General features: G+C 42.7%; 1 protein-coding gene across 7 annotated transcripts in view; it reads right to left on the reverse strand.

The window, feature by feature from the left end:
• Positions 1-26,147, reverse strand: part of LOC124098694 (uncharacterized) — a 50,497-nt gene that overhangs the window by 22,952 nt on the left and 1,398 nt on the right. For 3 of the 7 annotated variants that reach the window (XR_009227794.1, XR_009227795.1, XR_009227796.1), the window contains exons 1-4: positions 23,293-25,160; positions 2,152-2,366; positions 1,633-1,750; positions 481-689 (exon numbers count right to left, since the gene is read on the reverse strand). Coding sequence is in view for 1 of the 7 variants with exons in the window: in XM_046453611.2 (XP_046309567.1) it covers positions 22,358-22,661; positions 23,293-23,379; positions 23,469-23,818 (741 nt within the window). In the remaining 6 variants the exon portion in view is untranslated. Of the gene's footprint in view, positions 1-480; positions 690-1,632; positions 1,751-2,151; positions 2,367-22,321; positions 22,662-23,292; positions 25,161-26,147 lie in introns of those variants that run through there. The other 4 variants (XR_009227798.1, XR_009227797.1, XR_009227799.1 and 1 more) reach the window with 4 other exon arrangements.

The raw sequence follows: 26,147 nt of genomic DNA on the forward strand, positions 1-26,147 counted from the left end.
TAGTATGGCAATATGTAAATCAATGGATGTGTAACTGATGTGATTCTGCAATCTGTGTATCGGGTGAAGGTGGGAGTTCATAACCCACTTGAATCAAAGTGTGGAATATGATATGTCAAGAAATTTGTAATGTTTTGAACAACCAACAATAAAAAATTTAAAAAAAAAATGGAAACTAAAGATGTGTCTACTTTCTCCCAAGTTTCCCAGCCTGGGGGAGAGCACATGATATATATATATATATATATATATATATATATATATATATATATATATATATATATATATATCTTTGCTTTCCCCAAAAATAAAGGAAATATATATAACCCACATAAAGCAATTTAACTGTAACTCTAAAACCTCAAGTTAGTAAACATCCTAAATATTACCAAAAACATATGAGACACAATCACATTACTTGATAAAGAGAGACATAAACGTTTTCAGGACACACAAAGACTGTTTTGTTATTTAACTTACATTTGGAGATCACAATGCTTGGGAAGGTATACATTCAATATCCAAATAGAATTGACCTTGGGAAGTAACTGGATTTTGGGATTTCCTTTAGCTTCTGAGGTAGGACAGGGAGCTCAGGATGTTGAGAAAATGTCACAATTCCTACTTGCTTCTTGGTTGAAATGTTGCTTTCTACAGAGAGATTAGAAGGAAAGTGCTGGGAGATGAGGCTGGAAAAGAAACATAAGGTTCTCTTATCAGGACAATATTATCTGTAATCATAATTCAGCAATTTTTTGATAAAATTCTTTTATTTCAACAGTCTCTAAAATGTCAAACTTCTTCAAGCAGGAGTCTATGGAGAATTCTAACATTTGACAGAAACTCTAACTAGAAATAAGAATTCAACATGTTGCCAGAGTCATAAACCAAAAGGAAGGTGAGAGACCATCTAGGCTACTGCTTCACCTCCAGGCCCATCCCAAGTAGATTGAGAAAGATTCTAAGTCATTCTTTTATTTTATTTTTATTTGTTCTTTTTAGTTAGAGAATAAGATATATTCTGTGCTTGTATAAATATATCAAAATAGAGTCTAAGTCATTCTAAAAGAAACCCATGAAATGATCTGTTATGAACTGAATGAGACTGTTCTCCCTCAAATTCATACATTGAATCCTAACCTCCAATGTGACAGTATTAGGAGGTAGAAACTTTAGGAGATAATTTGGTCATAAGGGTGGAATTCTCTTGAATGGGATTTAGTGCCCTTATATCTAGGAGCCAGAGACTTACCTCATTCTCTTTCTGCCATGTGAGATCACAGCAAGAAGACAGAAATCTGCAAACTCAAAAAGGACCCTAATCGGGCTAGGACCATGCTGGCACCCAGATTTCAGACGTTCAGCCTCTAGAGCTCTAAGAAATAAACTTCCATTGTTTATAAGTGCTACTATTTGAATGTGTGCCTCAAAAGTTCACATGTCTGAAACTTCATTCATCAATGCCCCCCATGTTGGGAGCTGGGCTGTAATGGGAGGTGTATAGGTCATGAGGGCTCCACGTTTGTAAATGGATCAATGCCATCATCACAGGAGTGGATTATCTTTCACAAAAGTGGTCTGTTATAAAAGTGAAATTTGACTTCCTCAGCTCTCTCTATGGCTTGTTCTCACCTTTTCACCATTTGTCATTTTATATGCCAGCACCATGCCCTTAGATTTCCCAGCCTCCAGAACTGTGAGCCAAATAAACTTCTTTTCTGAAAGAACTCTTCACGTAGTAGTTAAAAACCTGTATGAGATATTGAAAAGAAGGTAACTGCATTGTATGATATGTGAGATTAGGCCTCTTGCAACCCTGGGACCCAGGTGCATGAGATGGAATGAAACAGTGATCATATTGATCCCTAATCAGTATTCTGCACTTTGAAATTTTTCATTGACTTTCCCCCACCCCATTACAATTGATCCTCCCAACTGCCTTAAAAAGCCATTGTCATTGGGGTGATTTTAGAGTTGAGACAATTTATGTGCAAAGAGGTGAGTGAGCAGTCACATCATGCAGCTGGTTAGTAGTAGAGCTTCGAGCCAAGCACTCCCTTTCATGACAATACAGGGCTTGTGAACAGAAGATAGTTCTCAGTTTTGTCTACAACCCTATCACCCTATCTGGACAGCCTCCAGGATACAGACCTTGCAGAAATCACAATGTAATCTTCTCTTGAAAATTTTCTACACAATTTTGAATATACAATTAAGGGTGTCTTTGGCACTGTAGTAGAAGGCACGATAATCAGTAGAGCCAATTCTGCTCTTGAGGGACTTCCTCTTCCCTGGTAAATTTCTCATTATCGAAAAAAGAGGGACATTTCTCCTGTGATTTATTGCCAGTGCACATGTATGAGTCTCTGAAAAACAAACAGATGATTATTTGTGTTTTCTAGAACAATTAACCTACGAAGAGGAAGTAATGTAAACAGCAACCCTATTGTAGACTTCAAAATGACCATAGGTTGGTGGTGCCTCATTAACTCCAACTCTAAAACTACATAAATGATGACTCATTTCCGTCTTTGCTGTATCTAGGAGGAACTAGTTTTTAAGCCTAATGAATCTAATATTAACTTATATAATTTTTTAACCTTCCATACTAAAACAGAGTTCAGGGAAATTATGCAGTGATATAAACCTCCCTCAGTCTAAGTCATATTTGTTGACCTTTGAGAATATTTTTTTCTGAAAGAACAGTGATGAATTTTTCTGAAAAAGAAGTTCTTGAAATGTCTCCTTACTGGGGCTGGGGTTGTGGCTCAGTGGTGGAGCGCTTGCCTAGCACTTGTGAGACACTGGGTTTGATCCTCAGCACCACATAAAAATGGATAGATAAAATAAAGGTATTTTGGCTATCTACAACTAATTTTTTTTACATAAAAAGTTTCCTTAGTTCAGCAGTTTCTAAAGCTCCTTAAAAATAGATTTAATTATCAAATACCTAGTATATAGGTAGATTTTTAATTATGAATATGATGGAGTACTTTTATATAAGACTAATCCTTCCACTAAAAATAACCAGGAAAGCCAGGTAAAAATTTTAAAACATCTGATTGAAGGCATTAGAGCAATGATGAGGCAACCAGGAAAAAGAGGATATTCTGCAGCAACTTTTGCCTTTGGGATGTTTGCTTATTCTAGCCATCAGGCGAGTGGGTAGGGATATGAGAGAGGGACTGGATTGAGGGCCTCTACTAACAGCAGAGAAGCCAACAGAGCCTTGGGTAGTCTCTTAGAGATGGAGACATTAGAGATTTCAGGAATCAGGATTCTGGTAAAGAGTGAGGGGGAAGAGAACTGAGCTCAATATTCAGCAAATTTCCCCCTCAATATAGTTACAGAATTCTCAAACTACATCAACCAAATCAAGAAAGTAACTGTCAAACTGAATTTTTATGCCTAGCAAAAATATCTTTCAAAAAATGAATGGAAGCCAGGCATGATGGCACACACCTGTAATCCCAGCAGCTTGGGATGTGGAGGCAGGAGGATTGCAAGTTCAAAGCCGGCCTCAGCAAAAGCGAGGCACTAAGCAACTCAGTGAGACCCTGTCTCTAAATAAAATACAAAATAGGGCTGGGGATGTGGCTCAGTGGTCAAGTGCCCCTGGGTTCAATCCCCAATAACCAAAACAGAAAAAAAAAATGAAGGGAAGATTTGGGAATGGGAAGTGGCAGCAATGCCATCAAGGTTTTTGAATCTCTCTGAATCACCTATTTTTAAAATGAATAGAGAGCTAGAATATTTTTAAAAGCATAAACAGCGTTTACAACAAAAGGGTGTGAGTAGATATCTCAATAAAGCCAAAATATGAACAGATAGAGACAATTCACTAAGAGGTATGGGATAATATGGTACCTAATTCTACTAAGTGGAAGCCAAAGGAATAAGTGATTGCATCTGAATTCTTGAAAATAGGAGTACCCCCAAATAGTCAACATGCACTTGCTTGCAAAGAACAGCAGAACATTCTAACAGTTAACAGTCAACATTAGCATTAACAGAAGAAAGACTTCTACACACTCCAGTATGAGAATAACTACAGTTGTCTAGAGGGCAAGAGAGGTGTGGATTCAAGAAGATTCAAAACTTCATCAATTAGGAGCTAGCTTCCACTGTGGGAAAGCAAGACGAATCATAACCATAGTGAAAACAATAAAGGGGTCCAACTAACTTCAAATCCATGGATTATTTCTGACACATTGGAGATCTGAGTTTGCAGACAACAATTTTGCCCTGTATATGAGGAGATATGCTCATTGCAGGAAGAGAGATGTGAGCATCTCTCACTTATCTTGGGTAAGCTTACCAAAAATCAGTAAGAAGAGGTCAGTTAGAGATATTCATGAACTAGCAAAGGTAAAATGTGGGCTGATAGAACAGTGTGAAGCCTCCAAGGGCCTCAGAAATTGGAGGAACTGTGATCTCTTGCAGGATCTTTCTCCATGAACCCCATTAGATTCTTGAAGAACAAGACCAGAAAGAGCCTTAAGAATCCACTGAAGTTCAGACCTTAGAGAAAGGAACACCAGCCATGCAAAAGAGATAAGAATCTCCCATGAATTTTTCTCTCTCCTCTAGGAAAAAATGCCTCATTCTGTGAGAGAAAGGAAGCAAACTTTGTCACTCTTAGGATGCCAGTGGAAACTAACTGTACCCGGGGGAAGGAAACAAGAAAAATATTACTCTTAGAAGGAGTGCAGAAATATACACTGGGCCCAGAACTACATAAGGAGAGAGGCAAAAGATAATCACTCCATACCTCTAACATCCAGGGCATAATAACTAAGACTAGAGATTAAGCAGAAAATGTCATGCTCCCAATTCCCACAAGATTAAATAAACAACTTCAAGTAGCAAGAATATGCTTGGAAAGGAACAAAGGAAGAAGAGCATTAGAGAATACTTAAGAAGCAGAGTATAAAGAGAAGACCTAAAGACCATGGTCAAAAAGACATTGCTCTGGGGCTGGGGTTGTGGCTCAGAGGTAGAGCGCTCACCTACCATGCATGGGGCACTGGGTTGGATCCTCAGCACCACATAACAATAAAATGAAGATGTTGTTTCCACCTATTACTACAAAATAAATATTTTTTTAAAAGACAGTGCTCTGAAAAAACAACTCTCACCCTAAACATAAGGAATTGTTACAGGAAATTTAAGCCTGTGGTACATGGAGGGTAGACACAACTAGGCTGACTCAAAACTTTGTGCTAAACACCTAGCAGAAAGAAGTATGTAGTACCTGTTTCTAGGTCTAAGAATTATTTACCTCCATCTCTAACATCCTACATAAGATGCTTGCCTTAAAAAAATCAAGACATACAAAATGTTAAGAAAAATCACAATCCCAAGAAACAAAGTAATTGTCAGAACCAGAATCTGATATGACACAGACCTATAAGACAAGGGCTTTTAAATGATTATGATTAACATGTTAAAGGCTCCCAGAAAAGTTTAAAATCATTCAAGATCATCAGATAAATGAAGCAGTGAAATGAAAAACCTAAGAAAGAACTAAATGAATATGCTACAAGTGGGAAAAATACATAGCAGAAATATCTAATACCTTTAACAAGGTCACAAGTAGTCTCAAAACTAATGAAGAGACAGGAATGGTGGCACTTTCCTAGCAACTTAGGAATCTGAGGGAGAAAGATAAAAAATTTGAGACCAGTGTGGGTAACTTATCAAGACCCTATCTCAGAAAAAAATTAAAACTCTAAAAAGGGATGGGATATGGTTCAATCCCCAATACAAAACAAACAAAAAACAGCCAAAGAAAGGATCAGTAAACATGAAGATCAGTCAACATAAATTACTAATATTGAACCATAAAAGAGAAAATTAAAAAAAAACAGAAAAGAGTTATAATATAACCCAGACTAATATAAGTTTAATTAAATTCCAGAAAGAAGAAGGGATGGAAGAGAATTTATTTTATTGCTTTTTAATTTATGAAGGCATGAGAATGTCTCAAAATTAATTCATACACACTATACCATAGCTACAAGCAGTTCAGAGCTTCCAATAAACCATTCCTAGGCACATTATATTCAAACTGATGAAAACAATACATACAAAAAAAATCTTGAACACAGCCTATATTAGTTGGTTTTGCATCACTACAATGAAATACCTGAGACAGACTAACTTTATAAAGGAAAGAGGTTTATTTAGCTCACAGTTTGGAGATTTAAGAGTATAGTTCTGACATCTACTCAGTCCTGGTGGGGGGCCTACTGGCTATATTACAGTATGATGGAGGTAATTGGAGGTACATGTATAGAAACAAGAAATTTCTTGACAAACAGGAAGTTAGAGAGTTTAGTGGGACCAGGCTCAGGTGTTTTATAACAACACTCTTGTGAGAATGTTATGATTGGATATCAAATGTCCCCCCAGAGAACATGTGTTGAATGGTTGGTTCCCAATGCAGCAATGGTTAGAGATAGAGCCCTTGGGAGGTGATTGGATCATGAGGGCTCTAATTTCATCAATGGGATAGTCTACCAATTCATAACAACAGCTATTGGGAGATTGTGGAAACTTTGGTAGGCAAGGTCTAGTTGGAGGAAGTGGGTCATTGGGAGTATACCTTCAAAGAGTATATTTTGTTACTGTCTCTCCTTATTCTCTTTTTAAAAAGTATTTTAATTGGTGCATTATAATTATACTTAATAGTGGTAGTCATTATGTCATATTTTCACATGCATATGATATAATTTGACCAATATTGTTCCCTAGTTTCTTCCTTTTCTCTCTCCTCTTCCCTTCCCCCATCCACTTGTTCTATGTGCTACACACCTAGCAGAAAGAAGTATGTAGTACCTGTTTCTAGGTCTACTCTACTGATCTCATTATTTTTTTAGTTAGTGCATAATTATTTATACATATACATACACACACACACACATATGTAGGATTCATTGAAGTATGGTCATACATGGACATAACTTGGTATATTTTGTAGCTCATTACTTGCCCATGCCCTCCCATCCTCCCTCCCTTTAAATCACCTTCCTCTAGTCTTGTGGTCTCTCTTCTATTTTGTATTTCTTCTTTATTTCTGTCTTTAGCTTCCATGGATGAGAGAAAACATTGACATTCTGAGTCTGGCTTATTTTACTTATCATGTTGTTCTCCAGTCCCAAACATTTACCAACAAATGACAAAATTTATTCTTTTGTATAGCTGGGTAAAAATCCATTGTGTATACACATTTTTAATTCATTTTTCCGTGTATAGACAACTAAGTTGGTTCCATAACTTGGCTATTGCGAATTGTGCTGCTATAAACATGGGTATGCATGTATCACTTTAGTATGCTGATTTAAGATAATTTGGAAAAATACCAAGAAGTAGGATAGCTGCATCATATAGAGACTACACTTCTATACACATACAGATAGATAGATAGATAGATAGATAGATAGATAGATAGATAGATAGAGATAGATAATTTTTTTTTGGCACTGGGGATTGAACCTAGAGGTGCTTAGCCATGAGCCACATCCCCTGCCCTTTCCTTCTTTTTAAATTTTGATTTTTTTTTAAATTTTTTATTGTTGGTTGTTCAAAACATTGCATAGTTCTTGATATATCATATTTCACACTTTGATTCAAGTGGGTTATGAGCTCCCATTTTTACCCCATATACAGATTGCAGAATCACATCAGTTACACATCCATTGATTTACATATTGCCATACTAGTGTCTGTTGTGTTCTGCTGCCTTTCCTATCCTCTACTATCCCCCCTCCCCTCCCCTCTCTCTGCCCCCTCTACTGACATTCATTTGTCCCCCTTGTATTATTTTTCCCTTTCCCCTCACTTCCTCTTGTATGTACTTTTGTATAACTCTGAGGGTCTCCTTCCATTTCCATGCAATTTCCCTTCTCTCTCCCTTTCCCTCCCACCTCTCATCCCTGTTTAATGTTAATCTTCTTCTCATGCTCTTCGACCCTACTCTGTTCTTAGTTACTCTCCTTATATCAAAAAAGACATTTGGCATTTGTTTTTTAGGGACTGGCTAGCTTCACTTAGCATAATCTGCTCTAATGCCATCCATTTCCCTGTAAATTCTATGATTTTAGGGCCTAAGTTGCTAAGGTGGGCCTCAAATTGGGATCTTCCTTCTGCAGCCTCCTATGTCCCTGAGATTACAGGCATGTGCCACCATGCCTGGCTTCCTACCTAACATTTGGAGGAATCTCCATACTTCTTTCCAAAGTGGTTGTACCAATTTGAAGTCCCACCAGAATGTGTAAAGGTACCTTTAGCCTCACATTGTTACCACCAATTATTATTTGTAACCTTGATGATTTCCATTCTAACTGGAATTAAATAATTTTGTGTTTCCATGATTTCTAAGGGTGTTATAAACATGTTTTTTTTTTCATATATTTGTTGGCCATTTGTATTTCTTCTTTGGAGAAATGTCTTTTTTTTTTAGTTCAGTTGCCCATTTATTGATTGGGTTGCTTTTTTCATATTAATTTTTTTAGTTATTTATATATTCTGGATATTAATCCCTTATTGGAAGATTAACTAGCAAAAATATTCTCCCATTCTGTAGTCTCTCTCTCTCCATGCTCTTATTATTTAATTTTTTGTGCAGAAGCTCTCTAATTTGATGCCATTCCTATTTGTATCCCTTTTATTTCCTTCTCTTGCCTGATTGCTCTGATTCTTGGCTTTAGTTCTTGAGCTTTATGGGTCTAGTTAAAGAAGTCAGTACCTGTGCCAATATGTTGGAGTGTTGGCCCTATGTTTTCTTCTAGCAGATGCAGTATTTCTGGTCTAACTGCTAATTTTGGTCTTGAGCCACTTTGAGTTGACTTTTGTGCAGAGTGAAAGAAAGGAATCTAGTTTTATTTTTCTACATATGGATATCTAGTTTTCCAACACATTTTTTAAAAGACTGTCTGTTCTCCAACATATATTTTTTCAAGTAACAGATGACTATAAGACACAGAGCTTGTCTCTGTCTTCTATTCTATTCCATCGGTCTTTGTAACTGTTTTTATGCCAACTGCTGTTGGTACTATAGCCCTATAGTATAGTTTGAGATCAGGTATTGTGATGCCTCCAGTATCACTCTTATTGCTCAGGATTCTGTCCCAGTTTCACTTTGGCTATGTTGGGTCTGTTGTTCTTCTATATGAATTTTATTTTTTTCTAGTTCTGTGAAGAATGTTATTTGTATTTTGATGGAATTTACATTTGCCTGATTTCTTTCTTAGCAGAGTCATAATTGGAGTACAGGAAAGCTATTAATTTTCATATGTTGATCTTGTAATCTATGTTTTAACTACTTTGCTGAGTTCATTTATCAGCTCTAGAAGTCTCTTGGTGGAGTATTTTGAGTCTCCAAGATACAGGATCGTATCATCAGCAAAGATAATTTGGCATCTTATTTTCCTATTTGTATCCCTTTTATTTCTTTCTCTTGCCTAATTGCTCTGGCTAGAGTTTCAACAAATTTATTGAATAGATATGGTAAGAGTAAGCATTCCTGACTTGTTCCTGATTTTAGAAGAAATGCTTTCAGTTTTTCTCCATTCAGCATGATGGTGGCTTTGGGTTTGGCATATATTTCCTTTCTGATATTGAGGTAAGTTCCACAAATCCCTAGCTTCTTCAGTATTTTTAATATGAATAGGTGATGGATTTTGTCAATGGCTTTTTATTATTTTTTCCAATTTTTAATTTCCAGATTATAGTTATACATGAAGGTAGGATATTTTTGTTACATATTCATACATGCACACAATATAATTTGGCCAATATCACTCCCAAGCACTTCCCTCCCTATCCCTTGCTCTCATTTCCTGGTCCCTTTCCTCTACTTTTGGGCAAAAGTAGCAAACTAGAAGTGATCAGAAGGAGGTCAAAGCAGTGTTCTATTAAGTACTGGTATTTGGTTGTATTAACTTTGTGAATATTTATTAATCTATTCACTTAATACTTGTGAATTTTTTCTGTTTGCAAATCATATTTCCCTTTAAAATGTTTTAAAAGTGGTCTATGTGGACTTAATTTTCTTTTCTTTTCAAAATTCAAGTTTACTCATATTGACTCCAGGGAGGAGAGTGTGAATTATATATGAAACTTTTGTTTTTGATTAGACAGAAAGAAACTTTTGATCACCTGCACTATCATGAATAATGCCATATAAATAAAATACCTACATTTTATTTCCATTTTATAGATGAGGTATTTTACTTCAGTTTTATAGATGAAGAAGACCCATGGACAAGAAGATGACAGTTTCAACTATGATTCTGTGATTCCAGCAATTCCAGATTGAAAAAATGAGGGTACATCAAAGAGAGTAAGGTCTCTACAGAGCATATATTCCAACCCCTTTGTGTTAAAAAAGGGGAAAATGTGTCCCAGATGGAAAAAGGATTAGTTCAAGATTGACCATTTATTGAAAGAAAAAGGACTAAAACTTCAGTCTCCTGAGTGCCATCCAGTGGACAATGCACAGTGACAGTAATTAACAGACAAACCATCAAAATACTTTATGGAATAGAAGGAAAACACTAAATTGGGACTTGGGATGCCTAGAATCTGTCCCAGTTTCACCAAGTAAGCTTGACTTCCCCTCTCAGGATTTTAATTTCCCCACCTGTGAAATATGAGGTGACAATAATAAAACCAAAAGGAGGTGGCAAATCTTGGATTCAAGACCAAGGCAAAGACAGGTTTTATGCGGGCTGAAGCTTATAATATCTGGGACTCTCTTTAAGAATATGAAATTACCAAAATAAAATTGGGAACAAAATAGATATTCACTTAAAATGAGAAAAGAAATATAAGGGACTGGGGTTGTAGCTATGTTATAGTACTTACCTGCTATGTGTGAGGCCCTGGGGTCAATTCTCAGCACCACATACAAATAAATAAAATAAAGGTCCATCAACAACTAAAAATTGTGGTATAAAGGTGTATTAAGAATTGTAATGCAAAAAAATCAATAAGAGCTCATGTATAATGGCATAAAAATTTTTAAAAAATAAAAAGGAAAAGAAATATAAGAGAATACACATTTGAAAAAGTTAACAAATGTTAGCAACATTTCAAAACAAGAAAGAATAACATATAATGGCATATCTTCATTAATTAACTGTAATGTTATTTCTACTCTTCTTGTTTGTTATAGTTGGAAACTCAGAGGACTCAGCACTTATTACATTTATTTATTTATTACAGCAAAGTAGTCAGGGCACACAGCAGGATTATAAGGGGAAAAGGCACAGGTCGAGTCTGGAGGAATAACATGTATACCTCCTTATGCTACCTCCTTCCCCTGAGAGACCACCCAGATAATACTTTTTTCTTGGCAACAAAAATGCAGTAATGTATGCGATTTTTCTGCACAGAGCAGTCCAAACTTAGTGCTTACAATTTATATTGGGGGCTAGTCACACAGGCACCCTCAGCTTAACATGTGACAAAATTCCACTTTCAGAAGGAAAGTGGTGGTTCAGCATAAACTATGTTGTTTGTGCAAACATCTAAGCAAGCAAATTCAGTCTTAGTTGACTGGGGACATTCTGAGAGCCAAGTTCCCAGAAAACAGCAGAGAGCCAAGATTATAAGCAGGTTTTTCTAAGGTCAATAGCCTCAGGCCTGTTAGATTGACTATTTTCTGTATACTATTCAATGTTTCTAGCTACAACTGCAGGAATTCTGAAAAATGCCATTTCACACAACCCCCAGCCAAATATTAAAGTAAATGTACAGGGTATTTATAGTTGCATATACAGCACACTATATTCCTGAGAGGATATATTTTGTTTGGCAATGAAAACTGAATTCTCCATTTCCAACATCACACAACTGATTGATGCCTAGATTTTTCCACAGACTAGCTTCTGGCCCTATATCTTGTGAACTTTGATTCTTCCACTGCCAACATACCTTTGGTACAAAGTTATGTCAGACACAGTGACATCACAATATGTACTCCAGCTCTGCACCTCTTGTCCTGACACTGGATATGGTTGGCAAAGCAAGTATTCCTAGGAACTATTCCAATCTGGGGCAACTAGCTATAACTTGAAAATGTTCAGAATTAGTTGGGAGTCCCTGAAATATATCTTTCCAAATCCAAACTGAATGTACTCCAACTTAATGTTCCCTTAGTTGGAGTCCCCAAATGTCACTGCATTGCTATACAGCATGAAAGCAAGAGTGATGGAGACAGGAGAGTGGAAGTGTCCTGAACTGTTTGAGTGAAACATCCTTTGTAGGAAAGGGGATTTAGTTCAATGGTAATGTGCTTCCCTAGCCTTCATGAGATCCTGAGTTCAATCCCTAGCAACACGCACGACAGACACATACATACATACACAGACAGACAGAGACTATATTCAGTTGACTGTGCATCTGCATCTGCTCCAGAGAAACAATATGAAGGTCAAAACTACAAAGCTGTCTTTACTTCATGGCTGAGGTGGGAAATCTAACATGAGGTTCTTTGGACACTGGGTAAATAGCAGGAGGAAATAGTTTCAGAGGAGGTGGGCTTCTTGGACCAAGCTAGAGTGAAGCTTTTCTGGGAAGACAGAAATTGAATTGAGCAATCCAGGAATCAAAGAAATATCTAAGACAGACAGCCTCCACTGCAAGTCCCTGAAGGAATGTTAGCTTTGATTTACCACAGAGCAGACAACAGTGCAGAATCTCATACAGCTACCTGTATACAGGTGGAGTGCTCAGAAAACATTCACTCTTGCTGACTTTCTTTCCTTTATTACAAGCAGTTCAAAGCTGTGGTCTTCTTGATATTTTCAGGGGGAAATTGGCAGTACTATTATGGAATTAATTTGATATAACTAAAATTAATACTACAAGTAGAAAGTACGCTGAAATGTAACTTTGCTACAAAGGGACCAGTAAAGGGGGATAAAGGGACAAGAGTAAACATCAAAATTTCTAAATGAGAGGGATGATAGCAAGGGTTGATCTGCTGACTACAGATGATACTTGCACACCATACAGTTTCCCTACCAATCCTGCCCCAGCCGTGCTTTATCCTAGTAGGAAAATGAATAGGGGAGGAATTAGCAGCAAAATAAAGAGGTGTATGGATTTTAAAGTCACATGGCAATGGACTATTTATGGAAGAAAATTGGCAGTACTATTGTGGAACTAATTTGATACAATCAAGAATAATACTGCAAGTAGAAAGTACTCTGAAAAGCAACTTTGCTATAAAGGGAGCAGTAAAGGGAGACAATTCTATTCCACAGAAGTGACAGACTGGTTGATAAAAACTTTGGCTCCCCAGTCATTCTGGAGAATCTATCAGCATCGTCTCTAAAGTGGATGGATAAAATATGCTGGACTCAGCAGTTCCCAACTGTGGTACTAGAGATAAAAGGATGTAGTACTAGGGATTAAGGATGGTTCCTTGGGACAGTTGTGCAATGCAGCACACCTTCAATCTCCTTCCAGATTTGGATTCTCCTCTCAATCAACACAGCACTATTCATAATTAACTAAATAAGTTGACTCTATTGGGTGTCACCATAAATTTTATTTTTTGAAATATATACTCTTTTGATTCAAGTGCACCAGTCCTTCCTTGAATCTGAGGGAGATGTGGACCAGCTCATGGACAAGCAACACAATTCAAACTCCTCAATCTCTTTGTACTGGTGATAGAAGTTGAAATGATCACTGAGGTAGAAAGCAAGGGAATAGAAAACAAGATGTGTAGCAAAGTGGTTTGGACCAGGACATACTCAGGGCCTAGGACAAGCCCCACACCTCAGGCTAGCAGAATTAGAGTGTACATACTCTCTTACCAACTTTTTTGGCAGCTCTACAGACTGGGTTGGCCAATACTGAGTTTAAATCCCAGTTCCCCCTGCCAGCCAACTGTGAGAGCTCAGCCAAGTCCCTTGACCACTGAGCTTTCAGTTTCCTCATCTGTCAAATGGATGTAATGGCACTTATCTCAACATTATGATTCAAGGACCAAAATAGATAAGATGTGGAAAAACACTTTTGCTCTCACTCCATTCACTTGATTACCCTTCTTTCATACTTCTGATCTTCTGTCCTCCCAGGCCAAAGTTGACTTCTGAGGAATGAACTGCTGTAGCACCACCTTCAAAATACTGCCCATTCTTCAGTGCACAGCTCAGAGCCAGGTTCCCTCTGAAGGCTCCCTGATCTCCCTATCAGATAGATCTTGGCCTCTTCTGAGGATAGTACCTCACAGATAATGCTTTCAGTGGACAGCGTCTAATCATACCTCAAATAAGAGTAACTGACATACTTACCTTTCCTACTCCAAATAGCACACAATAAACTCCAGTCACAGTCTGTCTTATTCATGTGGCAAGTCTAACGTGGTGTGGTTAGAATTCTGATGACTGCCATCATCAGACAACATCTCTGGAAGAGGCAGACTCTTACAGTACAAAGGTGAACTGAGCAGGATCCTTGTACTGAGAGATGCTAGTCAAGTTAGGCTAACAGGGTGTACACACACACACACACACACGCTGAGAGCCATAGCCAAGTAGGAATGACACAGGGCATTTTTGGTGGAAAGGTGACACCAGCAAGCCCTTGAGATGATAATGATTATGTTAAGATGTGCATTCAATTGGAGATTAGACCCCTGCTGTCTGCCTAGGCCTGCTACTTTGGAGCTCTCAAGACTCCCGGAGAGTTCCCATTGGTTGAGGAAGTGTGGTAGGAGGGAATTCCAGAGGAGGGATTTCCTGTTGGTGTAGTGTGCCCCGGGAGAAGGCTGCGTGCATGGCATTGGCGGGAGTTTTGAAAATAAAGTTTGTTCCTGCTTGAGTGGCTCGTGATTTTGTGCCCAGCCAGACTGTGGCGCGCGCGCACACACACACACACACACACACACACTCAAAAATCAGAAATCACCTGAGGTAGCCTTGCACAAAAGGAGTGTTATAGTCAGCTTTTTTCACTGCTGTGACTAAATGAGCTGACTAGTGCAACTGTAGAGGAGGAATAGTTAATTTGAAGGCTCAGGGTTTCAGAGGTCTCAATCCACAGACAGCTGGCTCATTCCTTAGGGCTCTAGTTGAGACAGGAATGACATGGCGGAAGAGTGTGGCAGAGAGAAGTGGCTTATGTGGTGATCTGGAAGCAGAGAGAGTCCAATCACTGAAGCCAGATTTAAAGTTAGGTAGTCAGTGTAGTTAGATAAATCGGGTCTAATATAGAGTGAAATCTAAAATGGAGACCATGCGGAGAATGACTCAGGGAAAACACAGGACAACTCATGGAAATCCCGAAAAGGCCCTAGGCCAAAGTCCACCTCAAAGAAATGTTAATGAACAGCCCCCAGCAAAAAGGTGCTGACTCAGAAGTCCTTCCTGACCAGATTACTTCTTTGGCCCACCTGTGTCCCACCCCTCCGTCCTTCCCACCTACATTCCATCACTGAAAAAACTATAAAAAGGGGAGACAACATCCCTTCCACGGATTCCACCTCTTGGGTCCCCTTCTTCCTCCGGGAGAAGTCTTTTCTGCTGTCCTTTAATAAACTTCTAATTTCTACTCTGACCTTGCCTCGGCGTGCTTCTTTGGTGTTATTCTTCAACATTGGGGAAGCAAGGACTCATCACCAGTCAACAGCGGTAACATCACCAGGTACAAATATATAACCAAAGTCACACCCCAACTCCCATCTCCTTTAGCCACACCCTACCTGCCTCCACTTACCACTCAGCTAATCTCTATCAGGGGATTAAATCCCCGATTGGGTTAAGACTCTTACAACCCAATCACTTCTCCTCTGAACCTTCTTGCACTGTCTCATATGTGAGCTTCTGAAGGACACCTCAAATCCAAACCATAACAAGGAGCAACTACACACAAGTTTCAGAAAGCACTCAGGAAGAAGGAGCCCTCACTGAAGCTTGGGGGTCCAAAGTCCAGAGCATTTCTCCTGAATATAAATTGGATCTCCAGAAACAGGAGCATCCCAAGGAAGCTGACCAAGGATCAAGGAATTTCCTATCAAGGCCATTCAGGATGGAGAACTTTGCCTGTTTCAGGAACTAGGCTAAAAGCTTCTTGATGGAGGATGATTTTGCCCCCAAGGAGTCACTTGGCATTGTCTGATACTATTTTGGGCTTTCATAATTTTCGTAAAGTGCCACCTTTATCCAGTGAGAAGAGACTAGGAGTGCTGCTAAACATCCTATAATGCACAGGACAGAACCCACAAAAAAGAAAGATCTGGTCTCTTGAGAGTGCTAAGGTTGGTAAAACTTTCATAGAAATAGGAAATTCCCCCCATTAACAATTTCTAATTACAATTAGTACATTTCACACCAGTAGCAGTTTCTTTCAATAATGTCTTATACCACTCAAGAAAGCAAGGAGAATTACCCAGAGTAGAAAAGTAGGGCTGAGTCTGGGACCTGTAACTATCCAACATGGCATGCTGTTAGAATAACTGGCTGGCCATTTGTGAGATCAAAACTGACAATTTGGTCAGGCGTGGTGGCACATGCCTGTAATCCCAATGGCTCTGGAGGCTGAGACAGGAGGTTTGTGGGTTCAAAGCCAATCTCAGCAACAGCAAGGCACTAAGCAACTCAGTGAGACCCTGCCTCTAAATAAAATACAAAATAGACCTGGGGATGTGGCTCAGTGATCAAGTGCCCCTGGGTTCAATCGCCAGTACCCCACCCCCCTAAAAAACCTGTCAATTTACCCAAAGACACCATAGTTATAACTTCAACCCCTATACACTTCAGAGGCTCGACAGTGATATGAAAGTTTATACCTGCACTCCTAAACAGATATTTCAAAGCAGTCTACTTACAGTGGTATACTTCTCAATTAATCAAGCTTATAATTATGATAAACAAAAGTGCACACAAGGCAAATGTTAAAATTATTGTCAGGAGTGTAATAATTTGAGAAGAGTAAAACAGAATATCCATCTCCTTTCAAGTTATTTAACCTGTTTGTATTTCATGAATCTAACAAATAGAGAAGATGAGCTAGAAAGCTAAAGTTCCCCAAGGAATTGTTAATGCACAAAGCCTGAGCACCAAGAGTTTAACAGGGGCTTTCATACCTTACTTTGCAATGAGAACCAATCAATGGAAACTGCTCCAAGCCTCATTTCTTGATTGTTTTCATCTGAGACCATGCTTTATGAAGGTATCTTCAAATAAGGGGAAAATTTGCTCCCCAAAGCACATTTGATAATATCTGGAGGCATTTTTTGGTAGTTACATGAGGGTAAGGGAAACTATGATTGGTATCTAGTGATCAGAGTACAGACATGTTGCTCAATGTCCTACAATGCACAGGGCAACCCACACACACAGCAAAGGATGAGCTGTCAATGACCAGGGGCAAACACTAGCTAGTGACCTTTCATGCACTATGTGGATCTCCTTCCCAAAGCTTTTTCTAAGCAGTATTCTTGATGGGTGCTACAACATTCCAAGGCCACCCTCCCTAATCATTGTCTTCACTCCCTACTCTCCTCCTTCAGAAGCAGCATGTCCAGAGACAGGGGGTTAGGGGCCCACATTGCAAAACCCCACCTGGCCCTAGACACGGCTCCAGCTCAGCCATGCAAGAAAAATCTGAACAAAACCAACTCCTTCATTTGGGCCATAAGCAGCAGCCACCCTGTTGCATAACTCAGGGCATCACAAGGGGAAAACTGCCCCACAAGCCTTCTTTCTCCTGCCCTCCCTGGAATAATGTACTGTGGTGAGCCGCTTCTGCAGACTATGGTCGCCATTACAAGATGACGCTGGCTCCGCTGTGGTCTGTGACAAACAACTCCTTATCTGGGAAAGTTGGCACATGATTTTTCACCACCCTGTGAGAAAGCTCCACGCGGCAGCTTTGCATTGGGGCTTGGGATGCTTTATTAAGGCTGGGAGGGGCATCCGAGAGGGAGAAGAAGAAATATCAGGGGCCTGAATAAACTGTTGAAAGAAGATTCCCGAGTTGCGTCTTCCTTGCGGGCAAGGGGTCGCGACAATGTACAGAATTAGAGATCTCATGTCATCTCTCCAAATATCACTGCAAATTCAGGAAAAAGAATTGGAAGCCTGATCACAAGCCAAGAGAATGGGTAACCTCAAGTTTTCTTCAAAGAGACGCATGTTCAGATCAGCGAGGATAGAAACATGCTGCAGGGATGAGCCTAGTCATCATAGAAGGCTGCTCCTGAGCCACAGAGGCTGCACCTCATCATCTCTGAACCCCTGTTGTCTACATACCCCTGGCCCACCAGAGAAACACAACATTTTGCCAGACAGCTGAGTGGCCAAATGAGATGATCAATTAATTTTCCTAGGAAGAAAACCGACAACTTGCCAGGACAATTGGTCACAGTGAAACCCAAGTGAAGGCACTGATTGCAGTGATCAGCGTACAGTTCACTCCTTTGCCCAACCTTATAAGTTGGGCCCCATCCAGTTACATGGCCTCCTATCATATAGCCTCACTCTACAAATGGTTCTGCTCCAGCCAAAAACCCTCTTTAAGTCCCTGGGCTCTATCTAACCCTCTCAGGTTGCCCTCCCCAGGTCCCATTCAACAAAATCCTCTTAACTCAAGATGTATCTAAAGCCAGGCACAGCTGTAATTCCATGTACTTTAGAGAATGAGGTAGGATCACAAGTTTGAGACTGGCCAGGGCAACTTAGTGACACCCTGTCTCAAAACCTAACGCAAAAGTCTGGAGATAGACCTCAGTGGTAGAGGAACCTGAGGTAAAAAGAGAGAGACAGAGTGAGAGAGTAAGAGAGAGGCTGACACTCGGCTGGAATACCGGCTCCTCTGGGAGACCTCCTCAGCCCCTAACCCAGAGGTAGCCATTCTTTCCTCTTAACAAGTATCTAACTAATGCTGCCTAGCTTCAGACTTCAGGATACAAAAGTAAGCCTTAAAGATGACCCTAGCAGCCCTGGGGATAGCACAGAGATGAGTATATACCTCCAGAGAGCCCCTGCTAGGACAGTACTGCTGACTTCACTCTGCCTTGTGTCATGATGCCATGTATGCAGACTGCCCTGTAACAGCAAGCTGTGCTCACACCCCTGCTAACAGATCCGGAGATGCCCTGTGAGCAAATGCCCTGGAGACACATCCCTATGGGCACCCACGTAGCTGTCTAATGCAACAGAGACCAAAGCACCTCCCAGGAAGCCTGCTGCAGCACAGGGCAGGGCATGCTTCTGCCTATGTGAAGATAGCAGCCGGGCCCTTCTTGGAGCTGCTCAACCCACACCTGCCCTCCTGAGCATCCACTGTGGGTGCTCATTCATCTAAATAGTCAGTATGGACTGCATGACCTACTGTGTGCCAGGTACCAGGAGGACCCAACAGGAACACCCATGCCCCATGCAGGCCCCTGAACTGGAAATCCTGGCTCCACACGACCCTGTCACACTGGTCAGGACTGTCAAGTCAGGCCCAACCTGCTGTCCAACCCCACTTCCTTCTGTGGGTATTAGTCCCAATAAATCGGTGGCTCTGCTCGCTCCCTCGCATGCTCTGCTTCCTGGACCCAATGTGACACAGCTGGTTCTGGACTGCTGCAGGTGGTAATCTAGGGTCTTGGTGCAGGATCACCCAGTATCTGCCTAGCTGGTGATGAAGACCCCACAACAGGCACGTAGGGGGTGTGCAGACAGACCCAGGCACAAGGGGGCAGCCCAGGTGCCAGACCTTTGGTGTCAGAATTTTACTGGGATGGCTACCTTGTGCAGAGGAAGCTTCTAGCAGGTGAGGACACCTGGGCACGTGTAACGCATGGGAAGGCAACTGCCAAGACAACGGAAATGATCAGTTGCGATTACATTGTTGGATGACTCCCTGTGGATTAAGGAAGGCAGAGGGCAGTTAACCTATGACTAAAAACTAAGCAGAAACACAAGCTTCTCCTCTAGGGTCATAAAGTAGCTCCCATGTCAGGCACAGTGCACTGCAGAAGTTGAATATCAAAAACATACTTTGATAAGCAGACGGCTGGATGTTCAACCAAGGCAACTCAGTCTTGCCAAGGGTAGAAGCACTGTGCACAGACCTTCCTGTCAAACACGGGGAGCAGGGACAAGCAGAAGATCCCAAATGTCAGACTCCCCAAATGCCTCTGAAACTCGTGAGCCTACAGTATGACTCACCCCCCTCACGCCACTCCCAAGGGAGTTATAGGAATCTTTTTCCCCACAGCAGACCTCCTTCCTAGGAGCTGTCCTCACTGTATCTGCCTGGCAGGGAGGGTGTCCAACCATCCCAGCTGGCTGTGGGGCCTGCAGTATTACAACCAGGAGAGGGCTCAGAATAGCAGGATGGGACCAACCTGCTGCCAGATGTCTGAGCAGAGTTAGCACAGTACAGCACAACACGGACAAGGCTGCTGGGCCTGGTAAGGGAGACAAAGAAGACACCTATAGATGAAGGAACAGCACACACCTGCACCTATGGCCAGTCGGAGTCCCTAGAGGATAGGACAGTAAGGGTGCCTGACCAGGGGTTCTGAAAACTCAGATAAGTACTCCCTAATGAGACACATAACCTAAAGCCCTGGCAAGGCCCTTAGGATGGTGCAAACTCACTACTGGGATGGATCCTAGAAACCAGGAAACACCACTGTTCTAGGAAGAACAGCCTTGAAAGGCTAGCAGGGCCATGGCAGACAGTAAATAAGAGAAGGGAGACAAGGGTGAAAAGAGTGGGTCTGCTGGAACTGGACAGATCAGGTGAAGCCAGAAGACTTCCCAGGGGAGTATGTGCCCAGAGGGCTCAGAAGACACATCCTGTACCAAGAGGTTCAGGGATGTGCTGAAGAAAGGACCCTATCATCACTCAGAAGCTTGGCAGTTGCTCCTCTACAGGCCAACCCCAAGGGAGCCTGGTATAGAACAAGGCTCCCAGGGAAAAGCCCAATAGCCTGCCACCCTCTCCTCCTCCTCTTTCTTAGCCGCAGCAGCAGCAGCGGGAATAGAGGTTGGGGCAGCACTGAACAACACTGAGCACACAGAAGCTGAGCTGAGGACTACACATCCTCGACAGTTGAGAGCAATGGAGACCACCAGCACAAGCCAGCCTCCCTTAGAGCACAGCAAAATCACAACCAACATGGTACAGCTCAAGGTGGACACTCAAAGGGAGCAAGGATGAGTGAGCAGGAGGCTGAGGGCAGCCATGCCAACAAACCACTCACCTTGCCTGCTCAGTTCCTGCCCCAGTCCAGCTTCCAGAACTGGAACACATTGAATAACATGGTGGCCAGGTCCCCAGGAAGGAAGCTGCGGTACCATGGCAAGTAGATGCTATGATGTTCCCCCAGCCCTGCCTGAAGGCAACAATGGCTATGTGCTGGGTCACTGAACAGCAGGGAAATGGGAATAACCAGAGAAGGCTCTTGCACACAGTGTCCCATGGGACACTCATATCTGGAGTCTCAATAAGCTCCATGGGAAAGGTGGCCTCAGGAAGAACTGCTGTGCTTACCTATCTAAACAGAGGATGTTGCTGGATCCAAAGTGGGATGATCCATTCCCTGAGGATTTGACTGCTGTGAGGTCTTGAACATGGAGGGGTGGAATTCACAATGGGCTACAGAGCTACTGCCATATCGGGCCAATTTCCTGAGTAACCTTTCAGAATATGGGCTAACACTTACCATAATAAAAAAAAAAAAAAAAAAAAAAAGTAGGAGGAAAAATGCAACACAGCATGTGCTCAACTGAATAACCAAACACTGTATAGAAGAAAAAGCAAGAAAAATAAATGTTCCTGCCTCTCAGAAATGACCTCAGGACCGTTCTTTGTTTCTGATTCTCATAGACGTTTCTGTACTTTCTAAAGTTGCCACATTGAGTGTGGAGGCACATGTCAGCAGAATGGGTCTTCTGTAGAGAGCCCACTGATCCCACAATTCCAGCCTGGTAACCATGGAGAGGAGTTGACAACTTGTCCTCTGGCATCACCCCCCAATCATGTAAACAAATAATCTGGATTTGTCACAGGGCCATGGCATGACATTCCAACCGTCCCCAGCTTTGGAGGGCACAGCACATGACTCAGTGCTTGTTTGCATAAAGACTGAACTATTAGGAGAGTAAAGAATAAAGTGTGTCAGGACCAGGCAAGGTGCTACATGTCTGTAATCCAAGCTACTTGCAAGGCTGAGGCAGGAGGATCACAAGTCCAAGGCCAGCGTTAGGGAGACCTTGTCTCAAAATGACAAATAAAAAAGGCTGGGGATGAAGGTCACTGGTAGAGCATCCCTGGGTTAAATATCCAGTACACTAAAAAAAAAAAAAAAAGTATAGTCTGATTAAATTAAAAGCTGCTAATAATGTTTTGGCACCATAAATTCACAGAAACACACAAAGGTCATACTTGGCTCTTCTACTATCTGCGTCTGTTTTACTTTGAATCTGGAATAGCCCTCAAAGGCTCCTGTGCTGAAGGCTTGGTCTGGAGAAGAAAGCAGAGCTGGTGGAGGAGACTCAATCCTGATCCCAGGAGTTGAGCAAAGCTCAGTGTTAGTGGGGAGTAGACAAGGAGAAGGTGCCTGAGAAGGAGCAGAGGAAGGAACCCCAAAGGGTTCCACATATCTGCAGGCTACTGCTGGCCTGGAGGCTCTGGAGCCCCTGCAAGGAAAACACAGTGGAAGGAAGAAGTGAGATGGGTCTGGGGAGGGGAGGGCACACCTGACCCGTGATGGCCAGAGAAGGTGGGAGTGAGTCCCCACCAGGATTTGGTCCATGAGGGGAGACAGGGAGCAGCTAGTGAAGAGAATGTGATCAGGAGGTCAGACATCAGCCCATTTTCAGGGCTGCCACTGACTTGTTATGTGTAATGAAAATCAAGATGCAAAAGCATCCTTGTCCTTTTCCCTGTGGCAGCCAAAGACCTCCCCACGCAAAACCTACTGAGGCGATGCTTCCAAGGCCCCACCCACTGCTGCAGCAGAGAGCTGGACTTGCAGCTGCTACCCCGGGACTTCACCTCCTGATCAGACAGCAGATCAGGCCTCTGCTGGGCACTCTTATGCCCAGGGAGATGGTGCATTCATCTGTGAACTGCACCCCACTTCTCAGCATACACGAGAGCAAGGAACAGCCCAGGAGTCAGAAGCAGGAGCGCTTACATTATGTCCCCATGGAGGCCCCCACTAGCAGCCATGTGCTATGAGAATCCAGCTCCTTAGGCAAGTTCCAGCTCATCAAACAACAGGGCCTAAGAACAGGAACGGCACACATTGATGGGACCCTCACTTACATTCCAAACAGCTCTGAGGAGATGCCGTGGTGCTGGGCAGGGGCTGGAACGATTTGTGGAGGAAAGAGGCCTGGAGGGGACACCAACCTAGGTGGGAGTCCCATATGAACTTTAAGGCTCCTTGAGCCCTAAGGCCTCCCTCATGTGAACAAGGTACCCTCTCCCACTCACTTTACCTCCAGCTTTCCTGTTTTCTTGAGCTTCTCCAGGAAAAGTACAAGTACCTCTCACTGGGAGAGAGCACTCCTCTGGTCCATCTGATGTTTACTAAGCAGCTACTATGCCCGGCACCCAGATTACAGAAAGGAGTAAAAGCAGCCTTGCCTTCCAGGAACTTAGAGATCCTGCTGTGGCCACAGACTCCGGGAGAGCAGTTGCAGCTCTGGGTTACAAGGACCCAATGCTTGGAGCATGGGTCTACCAGAAGGAAGGCTACCAGAAATAGGACACTTGATTGTGCAACAGTGAAGGTGAATTGAAAGTTGTGCTTGGAGGATAGGTTGTCAGGATAAGAGGGGATGGGCATTCAATTCTGTACGAACCATAGCTTCAAAGCAAGGAGTCCTGTGGAACAGGTTGGGTCAGGGACCAGGTACCCCAAAGCACACTTTGACTCTGGCCAGTGTTAGTCCAGAAGGGGGGAGAGAGCTCGGGCTGAAACTTGAGGCGCCTGCACCCCTACAGGAGAAGGCTTGGCAGGTTTTCAGTAGGGGACTGATTTGCAAGGTAGAGAGTGAGGGGTACTGTATGATGGAGGACCAACAGAAAAGACGCAACACAGGACTCTAGGCCAGTCAGGAAAATCAGGGGATAGCACAGACACCAGAGAATGTGGCCTGACCTCAGCAAGTAGCAAAGGGAACAAAGGAAGAGGAATCTGTCTTCTTACATGTAAGGTAGAGGCAGGGACCTAGAACTTGGCTCTCCAGTCACTAGGCAGGACAGTGTAAGGAAGCATGGTGATCCTGAGGGAAGGTTGTGGTGTGAAAGACGAAAAGCCAGGTTGGCACGGAAGTTGGGAGGTGGTTTTGGCAACTTAGGTCTGAGGGGCAGCAGCACATAGGGTGGTGCTATTCAGCTCCCTTCAAAACAAAAGACGGTTATTCCCAGCCTCACTGGCAGGAACCAAAATGCATCTAGGGGAAAGGAAAGCTGTGGGGGGTTCATCCCTGTGGTGCAAGCCTCAGCCCTGAACTCTGTGGACACAGGCAGGCGTCTCCCTTCTCCCAGCTGCTACTCCTCTGGAGTGCACCCTAAAGTACACACTCAGGGTTCGGTTAGGTCCATGAGGACCCTGGTTTGGCCATTTTCCCCTCTTGACTAAGAGTGCAGCACAGAAACCCTAAGCTTCCTCCTCACTTCTGCCCTGTGCATCTGGCAGCTCCTCCCACAGCTCTGTGGGCTCCTCCCCCAACTTGACCATAGGTCCCCCCTCCCTGGTGCAGCACTAGGTCTTTCCCCAGCTTTCTCCAAAGATCTGCCTGCATCTCTGCACCAGCTCCTTACAGAGTGCTTGAGCATTCAGCAACTTCCCCAATTCTTAGCCACAGCTCTGCCTATTCGCTGTAATCAGCATCTCCTCAGCCACATCTGCCCCCAGTTCCGCCCTCCTCCCCCCAGTTCTGTGCTAGCTCCTAGCTCAACTTTCTCACAAGTCACCCTGTTCTTGCATAGTTACTTCTCCCCCAGCTCTTTCCTATAAAGACAACTTCAGAGACAGGTCAGGTGGCATCCACCTGTAATTCCAGTGGCTTGGGATCCTGAGGCAGGATGGCGAGTTCATCAGGCTCAGAAACCTAGTGAAGCCCTAAGCAACTCAGTGAGAACTTGTCTCCATATAAAATATTAAAAACGGTGGGGGGGCTGGGGGCTGGGGAGGGGCTGGGCTTGCGGCTCAGCGATAGAGTGCCCCTGGGATCAATCCCTAATACCAAAAAAAAAAAAAAAAAAAAGAAAAAGAAAGACAACCGCAACTCTTTCCCATAAAACTCTGTGCTCTTCCCTTGCCCCTCCCACAAAGCTGCCCCCCATACTGCTCCAGTAAGGGCTCATAGACCCACCCAGCTCTTCCCACACTTTCCCCCCCCCCGCCAATTCCTAACCCAGCTCTCACACCTGTGCCCAGCTCCTCTCATAGCCATGCTCCTCATCTGAAATCTTACCACTCATAAGCCCTTCCCTAGTCCTCCCATAAATCCACCCCACTCTACTTGGGTTTTTCAACCCCACCCACAACTCCTGCATAGTAACTCACAGCCCTGCCCTGCTCCCAAGTTCCAACTCCTGCCCCTGAACCTAGCCCACAACTACTCCTACCTTTGCATTTGTGGCCAGACCCTCCATGACACATTAAAACTCAGCCCCACCCCAATTCCTACCTGAGTAATAATAGCCCTACCCAGCTCCACATTTTTTTCTTTTTTTTTTTTTTTTTGGTACCAGGGACTGAAGTCAGGGGCACTCAATCACTGAGCCACATTCCCAGCCAAATTTTGTATTTTTAGAGACAGAGACTCACTGAGTTGCATAGCCCCTAGCTGCTGCTGGCTATGAAGTCGTGATCTCCCAACTCAGCCTCCAGAGCCACTGTGATTACAGGTATGCACCCAGGCCAGCTCCAACACTTCTCCCTCAGCCCAGTCCCAACAGGAACTCAGCACTCAGCCCCGCCCAGCCACCTCCTACAGAGGCCAGCTCCCAAACAGTACATAACTCCTTGAGCCCCGCCCAGCTCCTCCCACAGAGGTGCTCCCTCTCTATTTCATTACTCACAGCCCCGCCCCAACTTCTACCTTAGTCCAGAGCTCCATCCTCAACTCCACCTCACTCCTTCGCACCACCGCTCCCAATTCCTC

Source organism: Marmota monax, unplaced genomic scaffold (genome assembly GCF_021218885.2).
Source record: "Marmota monax isolate L192 unplaced genomic scaffold, Marmota_monax_Labrador192_F-V1.1 WCK01_AAM20220418_F8-fsc00142, whole genome shotgun sequence".
NCBI classification, from domain to species: domain Eukaryota; kingdom Metazoa; phylum Chordata; class Mammalia; order Rodentia; family Sciuridae; genus Marmota; species Marmota monax.